Below are 22,118 nucleotides of genomic sequence, written 5' to 3'. Positions count from 1 at the left end.
TTGCAACGTATGCGCTGATACCAGCTTGTCACGGGTTTAGACGAGCCTAAACTCCTTTAGGCTGGCGGAAATTCTAAGCCTTGTGTAGCCTGCTTTCAGTCCTTCAAAAACAGTACAACCTCTTTCCCTAAATCGTCGTCACAATGCTCCTTCCCCCCAAGTTGAACAACAATATAAAAACAAAGGAAACCAAGAGGATTAGAGGGGGAGAATACCTTGTATTGATGACTGCAAATACAATGTTTGTCGTCCAAGTGGGAGGACCAGAGTCTCTCTACAATTCTCTCCCTCACGTGCTATACAAGCTTTCTCAACAAGGGTCGAGTGCCTTGGTATTTATAGGCTTCGACCCCCTGGAGTCTCTCCCTTCCATCCAATGAGAAGAGAGTCTCTCCCCATTCAAATCCCTTGATTTGATCCCTTACAAACCTCTTGGACTCAATCTTGTATGTGGACATCTTAAGTGTCTCCATACGTTTGGCCGCCCAATCAACATTCAAATCATACTTAAAATGAGTCCTAGTTGCCATAGGGAACGTATGGGAGTGGCCAAAGAAGAATCTCCCTCGAAATGGCAACCTCCCGGATTTCGCCACTTTGCATGCGCCCACACGCGCGCGTTGCGGAACCCTCATGGCAACCCCAAATGCGTTGGGCGCCTGCGTTGTTGCTTCATGCGCTCGCGCGCGCCCACTGCTTCTGCGCCGCGTGCACATTCCACCTTCGGCAACCCAATGCGCCTTCTGCCTGGGCCATGTGCGTGTTCTGTTGTGTGTGCGTCACACGCACATCTGTTGCATTTATGGTTTTTGTCTCGGCCGGCTGCTAGGGTTGTTGCGCGTCTTGCTGCTTGGCCATCCGTCTGGCAAACTCAAGTATTTCTTCTTCCTCTGCAGCTGATTTCAGGCCGGCCATATGCGTGCGCCCCTCTGGGCCGTGCCATTGCACTTGGCCTTGGTCGTCGCTGTTGTTGTTGTGCATTGGACTTGCAGTCTTCGGCCTTGGTGTCTGGCCACACCATGGCTTCATCCTCCGTCTCACCTCTTCACTATAAGGAAAGGGAAATGTACCTTTTTGATAAGCTTGAGCTTTTGGTTACCTGGTTAGCGCCTTGATCCTTACAAAAATTTTATGACTTATAGTGATTAGAGCTAAGAGTCTTTAAGTCACAAGCTCATGATTTGATTACTTTCCAGATTCCAAAAGATAGATTGAGCTCCTTGTCAGCTAGGGGGCAGTTGAGCTACCTTAGTGCTTCATCCAGTTGTGGACAGAATTTAAATTTGAGTATACCTATGAGCAAGGTTATTTCAATCGTGAATCAACAATTGCCTTCTCCTAGCATTCTGAGTAGAACCCAGACACTTCTTAATGCAACTCTCCCAGTATCACTATTACAATTGTGTTACTTGACCCAACATTCTCAAATAGATTCTGGTACCCATTTCAGATGTTTGCCACTTGCCACAAACAACTCCACAGGCAATACTAATCTTCTTATTGGCAATCAAATCGACAACAATGAATCTCTATTACAACTCAGGTTGTGGCAACAATGTCAAAAGCAATATATTCTGCATCAACACCTGGAAAAGATGACAGTTGTTGGAATAGAACCTACTGTTGGCATGGGAAATATGAGTAGTGGGTCCACTGGGTTGTCAGGGTCCCAGGGATGGGGAACACGGTAAGCATAGGGAGTGTTGGAAGATAAGCCCAAGCCTACGCGACCAAGGAAGGCCCACATATCTAAGAGTATTATAAGATGGGCCACATCATTTAAAAAAAAAAAAAAGATGGACCACACGACCAAGGAAGGCCCACAAGATGTGCCCAAACACATAAGAAGTAGGACTCACCATGGTTACCACAAGCTAACATCCTTATCACATAAGTTGGAAGATCAAGAAGGACTCACAAAGACATCTTTATCTTATGGTCACGTCCTATAAGAGTTCTAGTTTGAGTTATGTTTGTTTTCCTATAAGAGTTCTAGTTTGAGTTATATTTGTTTTTTATCTATATTAAGTTACTTGATTATGCTGGGACTTATCTTTAAGTGTTAGAGTTTGGGTGTAATTAGGATAAAAATAGTTTTATTGTAATTGGACTCTACTACCTTCCTTTATTATAAATAGAGGTTCAAATATTCTGATTATAAAAAGTTAATGAAGTCAATGAAGTGTTTCTCTTTTCCATAAATTCAACAGAAAGTTTTCATGGGGGCTTGTCATCATCTCCTCTTAGCTAGAACACTATAGACCAGATTGCTAATATCAGCCAAGTATCAAGTTTTGGTTTGAATCTACAAATCGGCTCTGGATGATACTGCAAACTCAGGCCTCTGTTGCCTTCGCAAAAATGCAGCTTAGTCGAAACAGGAGGGAATTTTTCTTCAACTTCATCTTCTTCAACAGAGCCCATTTGCTGCATTGGAGACAGTTAGCACTAGCAGTCAATACAGCAGTAAATTGGCTCTCCAAAGTCAAATGGGTTCAACGGTGTCTCGCGTATTTGTTCGCAATAGATGAACTAGCAAGGGCCAATGAGTCCACAGCAGCTGAGTTGGGAGCAGCACATTCTTAACAGATGAGATAACATATGACTGCAGGTAATGTTGCGATGCCAGAACTGAGCTCGCAGACACATGGTTCTGTTTGACAGCATTAGAAACTCTCCCATGGAGTTGCAAAGGAGGTTCCGTTAACAATACTAGTGCAGATAGAACTGCATCTTGTTAATACAAAAGACAAGTTATAGATGCAAAGCCGTTTGGTTAACAGTTAATGATAATTCTTTCTTTCAAACTCATTTTTTTGTGGTGCTTACAGAGTAGTCATGTCAGAGAGAAAATTCTAAACATTCAATGGAGAGAAAACCTCTTCTTTCTTTTTTTCTTTCTTTCTGCTCATGACCTGCAATATAAAGATCTAAAAAGATGTTACATTAAATCATTACTTATAGAAAATTTCTGTCTTGAAAGGCTCCATCTTGCATGTTAGTGTCCTTCTTTCTGTAATTCGGTATCTTTGAAAAATGTACTGAATTTCCATATCTTAATAATAGTGCTGGATATTTTTTGCCCGTTATTGAACCAGTGGAGAAACCTTTTTTTTATATAAAAAACAAAGAAAAAAACCCCCTGTAAATTCCAGTTTTAACATTTAGTGAGTTGTTTCTACGCTATCTAGGAGATACGAACCTATTGACAGTCTCTTGGTAACTGATCAAAATGAGCATTTAATATACATAGGCAAGCCAAAGTCCTACGCTTTAAGAACAAAATAACATTCATGTGAAGAAGATTCAGAATTGCCACTATCTATTTCAAGTATGGCGCAACTTCAAAAGTGGGGAAGAGAGAAGCAACAGAGAACGAGTATCGAAGTGGGAAATTCCAAGGCTATACTTTATCTGCAGTGTGAACATCATTTTTAAAAATTTCCAGCACTATTACTAACACGATAAAGAAATTTGGAATATTTTTCAGAGACACCCAATTACACAATCAATCCCTTAATTGAGATCACGATAGAAAGACGTAGTTCAACATGAAAGATGCATCCCAAGAACGATAAAGAGAACAAGTAATGATATAATATAATACCTTTTGGTTCGTTGAAAGAAAGAAGAAAAAAATAAAAACAAAAGGAACACAAAGAAGCCACAAAAGAGGTAATCTTCTGTCCGCACCACATTGAGTTTTAAAGAAAATTTTATCCTTACTACTAACCAAAATGGCTTTACGTTTATAACTTGTCTTTTTGTATCTACAAGATCAGAAACAAAAACGATTTACACCTCAGACCAAAGTCCTATCTATATTGAAATCATATTCTTCCCCTGCACTAGCATGGCAAAACATTACTGTCCCCAACCAAACATTACCTGCAGTCATGTGCCTGCTCATTTGTGGAGAATCCATTGGCCCCACCTCTGAGCTCAGTTACTGGAGCACCTGCTGACACATCTGTTTTTTAACTAATATGAGACACTGAACCCATTTAATCAGGTAAAACACCAGTGTGCATGTGCAGCATTGGATAGCCAATTTGCTGATGTAGGGGTAGTCGTTGCTCTAGCTGATGCTGCCACAACTTTTGCTGGTTCAAGGCATGATTCATGGAACAAAGCTTCGGTGTGCACGCTGAGGCAGTTGCCGCTGCATATACCATACTTCCACTTGTGACTGGCTGATATATCGATGTCCCCACCAGACATAGAACCACTTACCATCAGTCCCTTGATGCATATCCGTTGGGCACTTGATGAACCCACCATTGATCATTCCCTTCTGATTAAGACTAAGACACATCTTTACCACAGGCAGCAACCCGATTTTGAGGTGCCAATTTTTGGGTTCAAATCAAAACTTTGATATTCGGCTGATATTAGCGAGGTTTAGACAGGTCAAGCTAAGAGCAAAATGACAAGCCTACCTACCATGTTCCCCATTCCAAGGGGCTCTGAGGACCCAGTGGATCCACAACTCATACTTCACATGCCGATGGTAGGTTCTGTTCCACCAACAATCATATTTCCTTCTGTTGTGATGTTGCTGAGTATGTTGTCTTTGACATTGTTGCCAGAGCTGGAGTTGTAAGATAGAATTGTTACTGACCATTTGATTGATAATAAGAAAATTTTTGTATTGCCTGCAGAGTTGTTTGTGGCAAGCGGCAAGGATCTGGCACGGCTACCACACAGACTATCTAAGATAGTTGGACCAATTAATCCAATTGTAGCAGTGATACTGGTAGATTTGCATTAAGCAGTGCGTGGGTTCTATTCAAATAGCACTGCTCACATGGATACCCAGATTTAATTCTGGCCACAACTGGATGAAGCAAAAGGTACCTCAGCAACCTCTGTAGCTGTCAAGTGCTCAACTAAACTGGAATTATGCTACCAGAAGGTTGAGAAGTGCAGCATGGAAAAGGCTGCGTGTAATCATTGGTAAGCTGATAACCTCTCGCAACATCTACAACAAAAAAATAAAAAGATTGAATGACAATAAAGAAATATGTGAAATGTGCCTTCAAATTTTTAATGAAGAAACAAAATAGAGTTATTTAAATGGAGGGATCAACAAGAGTACGGACTTACCAGAGAAATAAACTGAGCAACAAACAGGTCAGCACAATGCTGGAAGAAACAAATACCAAAATATTAGAAAACATTTGACTATTCAGAATTTGAATCTGAAAAGTTATCTTTAACTTTATTTATCAATCTATATACTATGGACAACAGAAAATAATCAAATCATATAGGCTTTTTTAATAGAACACTATCATATAAGCTTTTGAGTATCACCAGATTCCTAAAATTACTAAAATAAACTTACAGCAGATAGTTTACATCACTTATGTTGAGAAAACTCCTCATTGGTTTTCGCATGACGTACAACGTAGCATCTATTTTAAGCTAGATGTATTTCTACATGGAATCAAAGCAAGTATATAAGACCTGTATTAAGCCTCCACCAAAATTGTTTGTGTTCCATTAAGATACTTGCATGGTAAATCATCAAAAATATCACCAAGAAACTAACCATTCTCAATTGCCTAGAGGCATACAGCAACAAATATACTTTAATAAACACTAAGAAATTATAGGCAAAAGGAAATCAGAATATAACCAACAAGATGGCAGGCCCCTTTCTCCTTTGAGATTGGGGTAGGTTTTCAAGGATCATTACAACACCTTTCACTAAGACTACAATGTTGTAGACTCGTATGAGCATTCAGATTAAAACTCATGGACTAAACATATCCATAAACCAAAAATCCCTATTCAAGTCATCAAGTGGGATCCATAGGGCTCAAATAACATAAATTTTTAGTCCAAAATTCCTTTAGAAAATAAAGTTCATCAAATCAATTTTGAATTTTTTAATTATATTAAGATATTCCTATTATCACTTATGAAAATAAATATTCCATAATCTTGTTTATTGATTTCTTGAAAATTGCATTTGTCTTTAGGATGAGATTCTTTCAAAATTAAGCCACCCATCTACATGCATTAAACAATGAATTTATGCCCTCTTATTGCACTACAAAGGAATCAGACATATCACAAGAGAGTCAACACAATTACTAAGATTAGGGTGTTTTCAATAAGAAAGCAATTAAAGTCATAGGCTCAAGGTCTAACTACCCAAATTAGTGGTCACCCACCTACTGTGGCACACACAATGTTGCATGGTGATGTGACATTTTGTCAATTGATGGTTGAAAACTCAAAATCCCATTTGTCGCCATCTAACATACAAAGGTCAAAGTGAGTGCCTCAACATTTACCATCATCAACCCTTTTGAACATAAGGTCATTACAACATTCTTACTCAATGATCACAGTACATGGGATTCATTCCATAAAACATAAATAAACATGTGCAAACATTTATTATGAGCACAAAAAATAAATGTACATAGTGTTCTGAGTAGGTCCAGATAGCAAAATCATTAACATATACAGTCTACAGAACAAGAAGAAAGAATGCAATATATTTACTTACAGAAAGAAGCGTTTTAGATTCTCAATTGTATGGCTGGAGCAACCTCTGATTGTTTTGTAACAAACAAGTAAGAGCCCCTTGCTTCGATTGCAAAAATGAACAGATTTTCGATAAGCTTGCTTGACATAAATAGTCAGAAAATACACATTTGATATAGGAATCTGGAACCGAAAATCATTGGGGCAAGTAAGCAAACTCAGTAAGCTAAACTATAGCAAATCCTCCAGGAATAATATATATAAAAAAAAAGGGAGACCACAAGCTATGCAAAAAAAAAAAACTGCATATTAGACTGGGGACCGAGGCCCTACTCTTTCCTGAATTGAAAAAAAAAGAAACTCTACTTCTAAATATTGGTTTACTAAAAACCCTTATTCAAGATAACCTCTAAGGTTTAGGCTTTGAATGCAATATCAGAAGTTCGTACTTCTGACCACTCAAATCCTACAATAAAATGTTGTTCCCTTGATGGAATTAACATGAAGAATATTGCTAGACCCCCTACATTGTTGCCAAGAATCATAGCTACAGAATGGGTTTGCAATGCAATATCAGAAGCTTGTGTTATTAGTTCTTATTTTTATTTCTGACCACTCAAAAAATCCTAAAACTAAAACGTTGATCCCTTGCTGGGATTAACATGAAGAATATTGCTTGACCCCATACATAGTTTTCAAGAATCACTGCTACAGAATTTGAATTCATGAAAACACCAAACATCTCTTCCTTTTACTCTTGAAGAGCACTAGAAATTTTCTAGGTTGTCTCACAACTCTTTCTGTAGTTCTAGATTCCCATCCCATTGTTTGTGCAACTGACCGACCCGGTAAGGTAAGGTGACAGGGTCCTATCGAACCAGGTAAACCTATATAATATCATCATATTATTAATTTTAAAATAACAGAAAATTCGGGGGAGAACCGGAAGAGTTCCCAGATCTTAACGTCGGACGCGAGAGAGAGAAACGAGCGGAAGCCCTCCTCCGAGTTTCTTGGTGATACCCAAGTTCATTGGACATTCGTCTCCAACCTTCTCATACCTCTCCTTCAAGATATTGAAGTAGCACATCGGAAACGCAAAAGAAGACAAAAACACAAAGTATCCGTTCAATATGAGCACATGAACACCGCCTTCTAAAGCAATCCGTACCAACGATTTCTTATATAATTCAATCAACAACCATTATCGCGGCAATTTAAGGAAATCAGAAGCTAAGATATAATCATTTCTGTGGTGGAGCTGACCTCGCGTGGGTTTGCTTTCTTTTCAGATAATGCTTTCCGGGGAAGATTGTTTTTCATGGTTCTATAAAAGAGAGAAAGAACACGTAACCAAGAAGGGCTTGAGTTTAAAGAACGGCTTTACCAAGAAATACTCACAGTCGCTTCTCCAGAGGAGATCAACTGATAATAAAACTGCAGGAATCTTCCTGGGTTTTCAAAACAACTCGGTAGAACCCTCGCGCTTTAATGGCGAGGAGAAATAATGAGAAACAGCGTGAGCCGAGGAAGTTGAAACAGAATCCGATGCCCAACCTTATTTAAAAGGCAAGTCGCCAAAGAAACCAACCGGGTTAGAAAACCAACCTCCAATATCCGGCCCGGCCATGACCAAATAATCCATTCTAACAAAAAAAAATTAAATAGTCATATTAGACTGATCATGTTGAAAATATAAAAAAATAATCCAATTCCAAAATTGAATAAAATTATTTCACTCACCATAATGAATTGATTTAATGATAATTGAAATAAATTGAATAAATCTGCATAAGTTTTGGATTTGATTATATATTGTAAGAAGCGATAAAAATTGTTTTGAACTCTCAATTTCTTTCCCCAACCCCCTACCCCGGCATAGCGCTTCGCTTCCGGTTCTTCAAAAGAATCGACTGACTTCTTCCTTCTTCATTGATATAGGGAAAATGAATCATCTAAGAGTTGGGATAAAGGATTAAGTTCATCTTGTTAGCTCATGTGAACTGTATCCATATCTACCTTAATCATTTATTTTTTTATGAAACTAGTCCATTTAGGTGAAAGCCATTCTCGACCTAAAAACTCAGGAATTTTTTCCTCTCTATCACCAGAAGATAGATCCATGTGAGGAATCCCATTTTAGGTTTTTAAATCAGTTTTTTTGTAAAAGTTAGACCAGATATCCACCACTTAGCGCTAGGGCTGGGAACTAAACCTAGTTCAATTCACTTATCTAAATTCTATAACAACAGTTTATATATAAAAATAGGACTAGAATGTTCTCCAAATTAGAAAATAAGGGTTATAAATTTTGATTGACTTGAACACCTTAAATTAAAAAGCTAAATAAAACTATCTTAATAAAGTTAAATCTATAAGAATATTTTATTAATAAACTCATTCTCCACTTTCCACTAAATTTTTTATTGTACACACTAATACAAAAAAAAATACTTTACACTCCACTTTCCATTGAGCACACTAACATAAAAATGTAATACACTTTCCCCGTTAGTTTCACTTTTTACTTCATTTTCAAAGTACACTACAACGGACGTCGAGAGGGAGAGGCCGAAGAGAGGGAGACCGGAGAGGGACAGTAGAGACGAGAGAGGGAGTAGAGAGCTAGGGGTTTAGGGAGACAACAGAGGGGCTGCGGGAACGAGAGAGGGGTGCGGGAACGCAATGGCAGAAATGGGTGAGAGGGTGTGCGGCAAAGAGAGCCCCGCGCTCGTTTCATGTACATGATTCTCAAAATCGGGCAGAAAGCACTTTCTGTTGTTTACTCTTGGGACATGATCTCTTGAGTCATGGATGATCATGTACATGACATGAAGTTTGGCGCTCCCTAACAACTTCAGGACATGAATTGAGTAATGAGCACGAAGATCATGTCCTGAATCATGTTGACTAACCCCCCCTAAATGAGAAAGAGTCGAGAGGTTGTAATGCCTAATTTTTGTAGGCTAATAAATGAAACTATGGCTTTGTACAAATGTTGGGTGAGTAGATGACAATAAAGAAGGGACCATAAATATAAATCAATGGATGAACCAAACGAATAAATGGCTACTATAAAGACACGATATCATGTTGAGAAAATTATAAATGTAAGTGAGAGAGAGAGAAGGACAATCTGTTAAGGATTCAATCTTACTTAAAAAGGAAAGTTTCTAAATGTATGAGATGTCTCAAAGGATAGCTAGCTTTGATTAAGAAACTTGCCTTTTAGGAGTGCATCCATTCATTTTCCAGCTTTAAATCCAAGAACTCTTGGAATTCTAATCTCATCTAGTAATTAGAAAAAGGGTGTTTAAGTTTATTCAAGGATAAAATTGCTTGAAATCACATGTTCAAATGTTATATTAGTTACTTACTTGGTGTGATTATTTTATAATTAGTTAACATAATCGTATTTGATTATTTAATGATTGCCCACAAATCATTTTTTTTTCTCTCAAATAATGATGATACTGCAAGAATTCATGTAGAATTAGTAGAACATATACCACAAATTGGTGTATATATATGCTACTTGGAATTAAGTAAATTGGAGATTTCTAATGGGATAATTTATGGCAAATTTGTTAAAGAATAGTCCCATATTGACTGACGAATAAAAATAATTTGAGTATTTATTATAAAAAAGATTTGAGATAGATTTTGGATATGGTCCACCTCTATGTACTCACACATGAGAAAGAGTGTTAAAGAACAGTCTCACACGTTTCATATATTATCGTGGCTAATGATTTTAGGACGGACCTTGTACCTAAATTTTCAAATGCAACAACTACTCTCATGAGCAGGCCCATGTATTGTCTCTTCTTCTTTATCTTTACTACCTTCTTGGGCAAGCCTTAGGTAAGCTAGCTCAAAGAGGGAAAAGATTGTGTGGGAGTAGGGAGCAAGATCTTGCAGCCCTCCTTTTAGTTGTGAATTGATAGTATCTTGGAAGAGGGGCAGCCCCACCCCTCCCTTTTTTCTGTATGTTCAAAAGAGGAAGGAAATAGACAGAAAATCATCTCAAAATAAAAACTGGCTAAATGGGTCTTTCACTGACAACTGATTCACAGCTTAAGTTTCTGGTTAAGAAGCTCTATATATGCTTGTCAATGTTCATGGAGAGCATCTGGGTTTTCTGTTATTACTCTCTTTGACTGAAGCAATCTGTGGAAAACAAATAAAGAGTCCTGGCCTTTTAGGACCTTCTCAGTGAATGACAATATATGAAGGGATTAAGATGTCGGCAATCAACTGATGAAGCTAACTGCTACTGACCTCGTCCTCAAGAGTCTTGTATCCATTTATTGTAAGCTCACCCGCCAAGCCATGTACATACAAACACCAATTCAGTTTTCACTGCTGCTCCCCTACCACCATTAAAGCTCCCATCAACCAACAACACCTTTAATTCTCTCTCTCTCTTTCTCTTCCTGCAGCTGGCACATTTCATGATCTATCTCCCTCCCACCACTTTTCTCTCCACTTGTCACATTAAACATATAAAACCTTCATTGTCATCGTCTCCTCCATCTTCAACCTCTCCCTGTGTGATCACCCCCCTTCCCCGAGTTCGGTCAACTGATCAACAGCAATAACCACCATGGTTTCTGACGAGGCAAATGCCATTTTCGGAGTCCGGATCTCTTCGGTCGTCCCCGCAGCCGTCACTGGAGAAACCGCCGTGCATGAGCTCACCAACTTGGATTTATCCATGAAGTTGCATTACCTCCGTGTGGTCTACTACTTCGACAAGGAAGCCGTAGAAGGTTTAGACATCCCGGCGTTTAAGAAACCCATGTTCATGTGGCTAAACACCTATTGTTCCGCCGCCGGTAGAGTCCGGAGGTTGGAGGGTCAGAGGCCCTTCATTAAATGCAACGACGCCGGGGTGCGGATCATGGAGTCCAAGTGCAGTAAGAGCTTGAGGGAGTGGCTGGAGGTCAAGGACCACTCGCTTCACAGACAAGTTGTCTCCAACCAAGTTATCGATCCCAACATGCACTTCTCTCCCTTGGTCTTCCTCCAGGTTTGCTCTCACCAGTTATCGATCATAACAATCGCTTAAACTCATCCCTGTTTGAGTTCTTTTTCTAAACTGGGTTTTTCAGCTCGGTTTTCATTTCCAGTTTTTCTTCTGCTAAATCACTAGTGATTAAGATCAACTAAACAAGTCATGAAGTCTGGTTCTCTTGGATGAAAACTTCATTTTTTTTCTTTTTTTACTGTTTTCTACAACCCATGTTTCAAATCTTGACACAGAAATGAATATAGAAATGGAAGAACAAATGTTACTTGTTAAAGGCAATTATATAAGTGGAGTATGAAGTTTCAGAGTTAAACCCACATCTCCTGTTCTCGCTTCAGAGATAACTAAGAAAAAACAAATGGAGATCTTGTTATGTACTAACGATTTTTATGTTTTGAAGTGAGTCGAGATTTTATAGATTGAAGATTATATTAAGTATTTATACATAAAATTGGTAACAGAGAATGACTATTTCTGGCACTCGGTGATCTGGTTGTCTTCCTTCGGTTCCGGTAGTCAGGTCTGCAAGCTTCTGTTACGGTCTGCATACCCTTCACACCTGGAACTCCGAAAGTTCCAGTTGCGGTGCTTCCTCTTTTGTCTTCTCCCTCTTCCTTCCGATCAAATATGTTTTTCACTTGCAGATAGCTTAATAAATGTCTACCCATGCATGAGAAATATTTCTCCAGTTTAAGTTCAGTTTGACTGAAGAAGATGACGAGTACTTTCAAATGTTGCAGAACCCTGTGTACTTTGTGTATCTTGTTCCTGATTAGGACATAGTAGAAGAACGTTTTGAGGTTTATTTATGTTAATGGTGATATAATCTTAAACTCCAAAGGGGATGATAGTAATGGTTGAACTGTCATCGACCTGTACAGAAGCGAATCATTGCTCGGTTTTCTTAAGCATGGTATCATCTGATCAAGTTAATGAGATTCGTATGACCAAATGAAACCTGCCCAGTCTCATTTCAGTTTCTCCTACTGCTTCATTGTTCCACAAATTTTCAGTAAAAAGCTTAATAGGAGGAGAAACTCAGAGCACTTGAATTTTCTTGCACTTTTTTCCATTATTTTCAGCCTATATGTTTGTTAAAATGCCATAAAGAAAAAACTAGTGAGCAATATTTCATCCGAACAACTCCTTATTTCTATCATTTTACAGTTCACTTACTTCAAGTGTGGAGGAATATCAATTGGACTTAGCTGGGCACACCTTCTTGGAGATGCAGTCACGGCTTCTATATTCATCAACATGTGGGGGGAAATACTGGCTGGAAAACCAAAAATCCAAGCCCAATACCTCCCAAGAACTCAGATTGTAAAGGCCGAAAAGGCCAACAAGAAACCACTTTCAGCAAAACAAATTCTTGTCAAAGATCGCTGGATAGTGGATAATGAGAACAAAATGGAGACGATCGCTTTCACTGTAACGGACACCCAGTTAAGGCAACTACAGTCAAAGATCTCAGGACAGTTCTCTGCTTTTGAAACTATTGCAGCTCTTTTCTGGAAATGCTTGGCTCAAATTAGAGGGGAAAGGCAACCAAAGTTGATCACCATTTTCAGAAATGATGCAGTAGCTAAAGGACAAGGCATACTAAGCAACAAGCAGATTATAAGTACTGCAGAGGCACATTTCGACATACCTGGAGCACAGCTTTCAGAATTAGCAAAGCTAATGGCAGAAGGAATTGAAGATGAAAGCAAAGCAATTGAAGCTATGATGGAAACAGAAAATGGATTAGCAGATGTTCTCGTATATGGTACAAACTTGACATTTGTAGACTTGGAAGATGCAGATTTCCATGGCTTGAACATCAAAGGGAAAAAACCGGTTCATGTGAGCTTTAACGTCGATGGTGTCGGAGATGAAGGTGCAGTTTTTGTACATAGGGTACATGAGAACTACAACCAAGAAACTGGTGGTAGAATGGTGACTGTTATCCTGCCAGAGAATCAAGTTTTGCAGCTGCAGAATGAACTCAAAGGAGAATGGAACATCAACTAAATGTGGGAGTTCTCTAATAAGTAGCTTAGACATGAAGTGCCAAAATAATGGACATTCAGCCAGAACTTATGTTGTTTTAAGCAAAGTAAGCAAGATTTGTGGTACCAGTATAATGTATTGTTTTTCAAAAAGTAGGTTTTTAAGTGAGTTCATTTATGACGATTTGTCTCTGAAGATATTACAGGTTATGAACTGGCTAAACTTAACTTAATCTACCAAGCATATTGTCCATGATTGGGATCACCATTTGAAATTAATATGGAACATGCTGTTTATATCTATCCATGATACCCGTAGGTTTTGAAAAACATATTTTCAAGCATGTGTACCTGTGTGGTGTGTGTAACAAGGATGCATAAGTTTTGGGCTCCGAACCAGTCTGGGAATTACAGTGAAGAAGGATATGCCACTTGATATTCTCACTAACTTCGTTGGTGCACATAGTGAATATTAGAGTGGCCATTACACGTCATATCCAGGATTAACTTTTTGTTGAATTTCCCCATAGCTTTCTAGCTCTTCCATGTCCTCCAAGCTCCCTAAGAACAAAGGAAGCCTTTGATGTAACTCAACAGGCTGAAGTGAAAGAATCCGAGATTTCCCATCAGACGCTTTGCCACCTGCTTGCTGCACCAGAAAACTAAGGGGATTTGCCTCATAAACCAGACGAAGATGGTTTCTTGGATTCATTGCAATCCCACCATAAATAAAAGTTCGATGAAGATCTGCAACTAGTGAACATATATAACGAGCAGAATACTTCTTCTGGAACTGCCCTTTTCCCTGTCTGACTGTATCTATATATTGTTTTAAACCTTTGGGCCAGTCGAAGTACCTTGCATCATTAACAGAATAAATTTGTCCTGAAACACAAATATAGAGCAAGTAACACATGGAGCTTCGATAATCCGTATGTCTCTAACTTGCTCTTTGCTTAAAAAAACTAGAAATCACATGCATTAACAATAAAAAGACATTTTACAACTATGTTTAAGAGAATTCCAGCTCATGGTGATGGAAACAGTATGATCTGGGTAACCCTCGAGTAGAATACATGAAAAATGGGATCAAGATCCACAATTATGGTATTCATGCCACATCTGAATATAATCCACCATGAAACAGGAAAAAAATAGTGCTCAGAAATTGCATATATTCAAGCTGCCGTCCAAAGAGATTCACAACAAGAAGTCAAAAGTTTACCTCGAGATGGAATTTTTATGGATGGATGAGTAAGAACAAAATCCCCAGTTGAATGATCCAATGTAAATGCATGGGTTCCTGAACCAAAACTGATGCATAATATGGTTGCAGAAGAGTACAGGACATAGCCAGCTGCAATAAGCCTATTTCCACTCTGGAGTGAATTCAGTAATGCCTTTTCCGTTGTGGGTAAATGATCTAGTCCCACAAGGTGGTTATATATTCCAAATATAGTTCCAGTGGGAATTGAGGCATCGATATTTCGTGAGCCATCCAAAGGGTCAGTCACTACAACAAATGGACCATCATCAGTTATCCATACAGGCTCTCCTGCTTCTTCTGATGCCATGACTGTAACTTTTCCAGATTTTTGAAGGGCCGCCAAGATGATCTCATGCTACACGACAAAATTTGACTCGTCAGATGAAATAATATTTCTATTTTGTTTTTGTATGCTTTAATCATATCCAGAGACAGCTACATTGTGGCACTGGAATGAGCTCTCCAATAAACACAGATAACATAGATACCTGACTAAACCAAAAACGAGAGAAGAACAACAGAGGTCCCGGTCCTCACCGTTTCATCGTTACATCAGAAAAGAAGCATCAAGCAGTGACACCCAATAAGGTGATTTAAGCCAAATCATTTGCTCTGATAGAGATACACCTAAAAGTGGATTTTACTGGAACAAGTCCAAGAAATTTCCTCAGATATTTTGTAAGTGTTGACACATGAGAAGTAGAGCAGGATTAGAAGTTCAGCAAGGTGTCCCATTCTTCAAAATTCAAGCTCAAATGCGTACTTATGTAGTCAAATTAAGGAAGTTCTTACACACCAGAGAGGATTGGGAAGAAACTTAAGATAGATCCACTGGTTTCCTTGTCATCTTGCGATCTTCCACCTCCCCTCTCTCATCTCTCATGTACCTTTTCTTCTCTCTTCTAAATTCCACAAAGCACTCTCTCCCATGTCTCTCTATACTCCAGTTACTGATTTCTCTTGCTACAGTATAAATAAAGCCCTAATTACCTACTGTATTAAGTTGACTACAGGAACGAACATCTCTCTGCAATTATGATCCCAGGGACTCACACGAGTATTTTGAGTGAAGCAAATGTGCTTCACATTGTCCAAAAAATATCAACAAAGAAACTACAAAGTATGACTTATCTCCCTTTACTACAGGGGGCACTCATGGATATAGAAGCAAGAGATGGTCCTAATGAGTAATTTAACCTTGTTAATGAAAATACATGGCCAAAGAATCTGATATCTGATATCTATCAAACAAACTGACACTAAAAAGACAAACTCTATGTGACAACTGATCTCAAGCTGCATCTCTGAAAATAGCAAACTTCTAAAGAAAATTGGAATGAAGAAAAAGTAAACAAATTGCTCAACAACCTGTAAAAGTGAGCAAATCACTCAAAAACAATCCATTTTCTTCCTTATTGGTTTCAAGAGCAAAGCTACGATTTGGATTCATGTTACAAATCATAAATAAAAATGAGGTGAGGTATTGGTATAGTGATTTTCAGAATAGAATTAGAATGTAAAAAGATGAAAAACTTGAAGAGAGAGAAAGAGAGAAGGAGAGAGTTGAAGAGGAGCTCTTGAATGAGCTGCGTTGGGGGTCGTGCACAACCTGAAATGCAATTTATTGAGTTGGATTTGATAAATTACAAAAATACCCCTACTTATATGAAATCACTAATACCCTTATATTCCCATTCTATACTTCCTATGAATATAAAAATTGGTACACAGACTAAACCAAATATGCAGAATAAGATAACACAGCAATATAACATAACTGATCATGTAAAATAACCAAAATGCCCTTGAGCTGATTTTCCAACATAGAATTAAGGCTATAAATAAGAGAAAATAAGAGAATCTTAATCACATTGCTGCTGGTAACATGTTGGAAATTAACTCGTTCGAATAGATTAAAAGAAGAGATAATTCAGCCCCTTGAAGTCTCAATGGAGGACATAAAGACTTGCCAAGTTGTAGGTTTTCCCTGTTGATCAGGGAAGCCCGTATCTTTAAGCTGAACCATATGCTTTTTCAATCTTTATTCACCTTCAACACTGTCAAATTTTACACAGAGAGACAGATTCATGAAGACAACAATTTGAATCTCTAAATTGATAAGGATGCTCAAATTGAGTACTAAAAATTCAACATATTGAAGTTAAAGATTTACTTGAGGTTTCAAAAATGTATGATATAACTGGGTTTTATCATGTCAACACATCTTCCAAACTATAAGAATAGACAGGTTAGTAGCCAAAGATTTTTAAGTAAATAAAGAAAACAGTGCTTGTTTTCAGTTGATTGAATAAACGAGGCAAAAAGAGTTTTAGCTTGAAAACATTTGTGTTGTACATTTTCAACAGATTGAAAGTTAAGAAATTATCCACTTCTATGCAACAAAAGTTCAATTGATTGCTTGTGCTTGAGATAAAGATGGACTTCTGGTGACTATAGCCTGCCACCACGAGAAGTTGCACAGCCTGCGCGATAGGTGCTACTGCTACATTTTCAATTAGTAATCATGGATCCACAACATTTGACCATATTGAAACAGGTTACTTAAGCCAGTTACAAATAAAAGATACAACTTTCCAGATGCAATTTTGTGACTTCAATGTAGTTCTTTAACTTTCTGTAGTTTGTCAAAAATTTATCATTAGACTTTTTGAAAAGCCACAGAGGAGGTTCTTGACACAGCTATGAATAAAGAAATTAAAAGAAAAAACAGTGTTGAAAAAAAAAAACAGTGAAATTCAATAAAGGGGGGAAGTATAAACAACCTAAGAGGTGGTCCCTTTTCTCTAAACCAGTTGGATTCGTTTGATCCAAGTTGAAGCAAAAACAACTGCTTCTATCGAATTAATTCTATAATTTGCAACTAGCCTTCCATGTACCTTAGCTTAAAGTGGGTGATCCTTACACTTGGCTATCTGCAAGCTCCAATGTGCAATTAGTTTCTTAAGAACAAACTATTACAAGCAGGTTCATTTAATTAATGCATAAGCTGCTAATTTATTTAGATTTGCACTAATTGTGGGGGAAGAGGAGCTCTAAAGAGAGAGCTGCATTGGGCGTAGTGCACAACCCCAACCTATTTAATAAGACGGAGGATAAAAAATTACAAATATTCCCCTCACTTAAGTGAAACCCTAATTTCTCCTATAGACATGAAAAATTGATGATAGACATAATTCAACACGAGGAACAAGATTACATCAAGATATATAAATAAGAACGAAGTGAAATGACCAAAATGCCCTTGTACTTAGTTTTCAACGGTTAGTTTACTCATTTAACTTAAAATTGAATAACTAATAAGTTTTTTACTGAGTATATTTCTTGTAACGTTAGGAGAAGAGAGATTTTATGTATTCTTAAGAGGTTAGGGATATATAGAACCCTAATTGCAATTTTGATGAAAATCATAAAGAAGAAGCTGTTGCCTCAGTGCTCTCTCATCTCCCTTTTCTCTTCACAGTGATCAATTTTAAACCACCTAGAATATGCATAATGGCTTTGATTCATTGTGACTTCTCTATACAATAATGCCATGCAACAGGCCCTTGAGCAGAGATTTCTCTATACAATAGATTTAGGTTTAACTTGGTTAAGTGGGATGAGGTGTGCCTTTCTCAGTATTCTGGTGGCATTGGGATTTAAAAAATTAGAGAGATGAACCAGGCCTTCTTGGCCAAGTGGTTTTGAACATGAGTAATTGGTCTTGTGGCGAGGTTATTATCGCCTAGTATAGGTTCCTGAATGATGTCTGGCTTCCCCTGACGCTCTATTCACATAGACCGTTTACAGGCCTATGCTTCTAGCATTTGAAAGTCCATAAGTACAGGTCTTCGTTTCTGGTTTGAGAACTCCCATTTGCACCAGGGATCCTGCTAGATTTCGGCTTGTCATTTTGATGGATGATTTCTACCTCTCCACTTTGCTCCCAAGGATATTCCACATCAATACGGATCCTTATATTTTGGTACTTGATTCCTTTTCCTCCAGTGGAATGAATTGTGGTTGGAATCTCAACTTCAAGCGCAATCCTTTAGCTTTGAAATCTATGAGGCAGGCGGCAACCTCCCCTCCCTTGAATTTGTCTACATCAAGAACAATGGTGAGGAACATCTCATCTGAAGTGAAATCCCTATGGTGTTTACTTTGTATCCTCCTTTTACACAGTTCTTTCTAAAACTCAAAACTCCCACAAATCTCTCCTGCTCTTTAACTTGAAAAATTCCCTCTTCCCCCAAAAGTGTCTCGTGTCCAGTGGGTGATTAAAGGGGAAATTATCACTAGTGGCTAGCTCACTTACCATGAGAAGCAAATGATAGTCAGAGATGTAAGTTTTGCAATTACTAAGATGAATCTAAGGATCAAACCTTCATCCCATGTCATTCTTGCCCTCTGAGTGTAGGGAGCAATCCTCATGAAGTTCAGGTTTCATGCTATCTTGCTGACTCTATTTCCACTCTTATTGAGCAGTTGGTTAACAGGCCTTTGCATGAGGCCTGCCAAATCTTTTGGCGAATCTCAATTAGAACCATCTTTTGAGGTATCTGGCAAGAAATAAATAACAGAACTTTAATAACAAAATCTCTCTATTGGGGATGTTATCAAGAAAAAATCATCAATTGAATTATCTTTTGAATTTTAATTCCCTTACTTTCAGCACTTGCCCAAGAATGTTATTGACAATTAGAGGACTGTCACTGCTCTTTCTCTTAGGCATTACTCTGAGGTTCATGAATGGCATCTGCCTCCCACTAGTTGGATAAAGCTTAACTTTGGCAGGAGTTCAAGAGGTAATCTGGGCCCATCAGATGGAGGTGTATAGTGTGGTTTTGATGGTGAAAAGAGTTTTGTTTACACAGCTCCTTTGGAGCCTACTGATTCTGTTGAGGCTGAGTTGAGAGCCTTGTTCAGAGACTTCGATGGTACAGTAGTTATTTCTCTAATTGAATGCCAATCTTCAGTTCCTCCATAACAACATCAGCATTATTTTGACATGGTTTCACATTCCACATCAAGCCAATGCTTTACCACTCCTTAGCTGGAGAGGGGTCTTTTGGCAACAACTTGTTGTGTGGAGTTCTATTCCTCTTAATTGATGTTGTTGTTAATTTTCGTAGATTTTTTTTTATGTTTTGTATTTCTTGTAATTGCTGTTTTGTAGCTCTTGTTGCCCCTAGGGGCAGTCTTCTCAATAGAATTCCCTTCATTTACAAAAAAGGAATGCAACAGATTCTGCCTTGCAAGTAGCCAAATGATCCATTCTGTTGATTAGCACTCAATTCTTTTAATCTTCGTATCTCCTTGATAAATCGTCAAAATTTAATATAAACAACTACACTTACCTCAAATAAACACATTAATAAGAGACGCAAGCAGGATACCTAAAATCCTAGCATCTATGCTGCAGTGCAGAATATTATTGAAGTATACGGAGTAGAGTACCGAAACAATGTCAAGGGGCTTTGGCGCATCCCTCCCCGTCGTAGAACCCAAGGTGCCAACACCCTTCTGTTTCCCGAGCTCTGAATTGAAAGGTGAAGCAACAAGAGCCGCAATTCTCTTAGCTGCGTACTGCAAATGACTGATTAGAATGAAAAGGTCGTCAGACACGTTGGTCCCACGCTTGCCCATAAAATCCATCAGGGTCTGGTATCCACTGTCTTGCTCGGAATCCGATGCCGAACGGCCTGCAGCCATCGATTCCGCTTTGAGACCAGTGACAGACGACATTCTGAAACGCAACCTGGAATTTCCAACACGACTAAGCAGCGGAACAAATGAGAGGGATCTTGGCGAGAAATTGACTTTTTTAGACGAGAAGTTCGAAATTGAATTCGGAGAAAGACTTGATGCTTGCATAGCTGTTTAGTTTCGTTCAGAAAAAAAAAAAAAAAAAAACAGAGATAATGCAGTGGACCCAAGAAAAAACAGAGGAGAAAGAGAAACTGATGATGAAGACGACATTCGGAGAAGCCGAATTTGTCAGCGCCGTCCGAGTACCAACTGCTAACGGTAAAACACTTTTTAACCATTTTCTCGATTCGTGACAAGCTGACTGGGCGACTTAGGACTCGATCGATTTGAGACAGGATGAACCGAGTTTAAGGGTGGGAGTCGACCTCTCAATTCCAGCAAAAGTCCCCTTCGACTCGCCCAAGTCTTGCCACCAAACCAGTGAGTCATAATTCGATTTAACGCAAATTTTTGTGTCCGAGTCAGGTTCCAAAAACCTTATTTTGAAACAAATATCTAGAATAAAAACTTACCTTATCACTAACCTAATGAAATGATTAGTCCGATTACATGTTGTTTTTTACTGTGAAATTGGGTCCAACGCTCATCCCAAAATGACTAACCAATTTAAGAAGTCTCCTTTCCAACTAATAAACTTAAGATCTTTGTACTCACTAATCCATATGGGACTATTAGTTAACACTCTCCCTCACATGTATGCCCTGTTTTGTGACTCTACAAGTAGATTATTTGGGTGGAGGCCCATATGAGTTAAGTACTCACATGTGGGGTCTTTACCCAAATTATTCACAAGTAGAGCTATAAAAGAAGGCCTACACGTGAGAGAGAGTATCAAAGAATAGTCTTACATGGATTAGTGAGTACAAAGATTTTAAGTTTATTAGTTAAGAACGAACGAGGTTTTCTAAGTTGCCTAGTTACTTTAGGATAGGCCTTTAACCCAACTTAACACTTATAGATTGCAGCTCAACTACACCTATAGGGGAGGTCTCTCCTATTGGTGAAAAGAAGGGAGAGGCCAGGGCATAGCCTCCTCTCTTCCCCATGTTTTTGTTATAAATAGAGAGGTCAAGAGAGGGAGGGGAAGCCAAAATCCTGTCTGGATCATTTTCGTGATCTATCAATGAAAGACGAGGTCGAGTTCTTCCAACCACTCCTATCTGGGTCTGATCAGTAATGCTCTTTAGTAAATTTTATTTAGAACAACTATATGTTAGGGCATGTAACCTATCATTCGGATGGAAAAAAAACATCAATTGCAACTAAGAGATATGCAAAGGGTATTTGAATGGCTAAGTTCTTTGCATTTGGCCTCCTTGTTCATAAAAAAGCCTTCTTCATGAAAATTCTTCTCCATAAGCCTCTTTAGGAGAGGTAATGTTATTCAACTACAACAATTGTGAAAAAGTGAGTTCTTCTACTACAATAATCATTTATATGAATATGTTTTACATATTATAATATCATAAGGTTATTTTTAAATAAATATGTATTTTTTTTTTCTAAAAGAAACTCCTCTTTAAAAAAAATTATTTTATAATTTTTATAACATCAC

General features: G+C 38.3%; 2 protein-coding genes and 2 long non-coding RNA genes across 4 annotated transcripts in view; 2 read left to right on the top strand and 2 right to left on the bottom strand.

The window, feature by feature from the left end:
• Nucleotides 1-2,922, top strand: part of LOC137953635 (uncharacterized) — a 40,639-nt gene extending 37,717 nt beyond the window's left edge. The window contains exon 3 of the long non-coding RNA XR_011112398.1: nucleotides 2,211-2,922. This is a non-coding gene — a long non-coding RNA (uncharacterized lncRNA). The remainder of the gene's footprint in view (nucleotides 1-2,210) is intronic.
• A 716-nt stretch (nucleotides 2,923-3,638) lies between these two features.
• LOC137953511 (uncharacterized) lies at nucleotides 3,639-8,015 on the bottom strand. The gene is made up of 5 exons (XR_011112389.1): nucleotides 7,768-8,015; nucleotides 6,524-6,604; nucleotides 6,183-6,266; nucleotides 5,107-5,145; nucleotides 3,639-4,981 (listed from the first exon to the last, which is right to left on the bottom strand). It is a non-coding gene; the product is annotated as an uncharacterized lncRNA (long non-coding RNA).
• A 3,006-nt stretch (nucleotides 8,016-11,021) lies between these two features.
• Nucleotides 11,022-13,708, top strand: LOC137953220 (protein ECERIFERUM 26-like). The gene is made up of 2 exons (XM_068800503.1): nucleotides 11,022-11,533; nucleotides 12,701-13,708. The coding sequence occupies exons 1-2, from the start codon at nucleotides 11,108-11,110 to the stop codon at nucleotides 13,544-13,546; spliced, it is 1,272 nt and encodes a 423-aa protein (XP_068656604.1). The 5' UTR covers nucleotides 11,022-11,107; the 3' UTR covers nucleotides 13,547-13,708.
• Nucleotides 13,709-13,777: 69 nt separating this feature from the next.
• LOC137953221 (fructose-1,6-bisphosphatase, cytosolic) lies at nucleotides 13,778-20,857 on the bottom strand. Its single transcript, XM_068800504.1, has 3 exons — nucleotides 20,252-20,857; nucleotides 14,750-15,146; nucleotides 13,778-14,409 (listed from the first exon to the last, which is right to left on the bottom strand). The coding sequence occupies exons 1-3, from the start codon at nucleotides 20,666-20,668 to the stop codon at nucleotides 14,009-14,011; spliced, it is 1,215 nt and encodes a 404-aa protein (XP_068656605.1). The 5' UTR covers nucleotides 20,669-20,857; the 3' UTR covers nucleotides 13,778-14,008.
• Nucleotides 20,858-22,118: the final 1,261 nt, after the last annotated feature.

Source organism: Aristolochia californica, unplaced genomic scaffold, assembly GCF_029961685.1.
Source record: "Aristolochia californica isolate CCGP_79_NKW_82.1479 unplaced genomic scaffold, dmAriCali1.0.hap1 SCAF_16, whole genome shotgun sequence".
NCBI lineage: Eukaryota > Viridiplantae > Streptophyta > Magnoliopsida > Piperales > Aristolochiaceae > Aristolochia > Aristolochia californica.
Note: the sequence above shows the minus strand (reverse complement) of the source record. Positions and strands in the feature narration are given on the sequence as shown.

Bases quoted from the DNA above. Each gene is read 5' to 3' on its own strand.
- LOC137953220 (XM_068800503.1), top strand. From the start codon at position 11,108: ATGGTTTCTGACGAGGCAAATGCCATTTTCGGAGTCCGGATCTCTTCG. The intron at 11,534-12,700 runs GTTTGCTCTCAC...ATCATTTTACAG, and splicing joins CTCCCTTGGTCTTCCTCCAG to TTCACTTACTTCAAGTGTGG.
- LOC137953221 (XM_068800504.1), bottom strand. From the start codon at position 20,668: ATGCAAGCATCAAGTCTTTCTCCGAATTCAATTTCGAACTTCTCGTCT. The intron at 15,147-20,251 runs GTACTCTACTCC...TTTGTCGTGTAG, and splicing joins AGCCCCTTGACATTGTTTCG to CATGAGATCATCTTGGCGGC. The intron at 14,410-14,749 runs GTAAACTTTTGA...TTTGTGTTTCAG, and splicing joins CATAAAAATTCCATCTCGAG to GACAAATTTATTCTGTTAAT.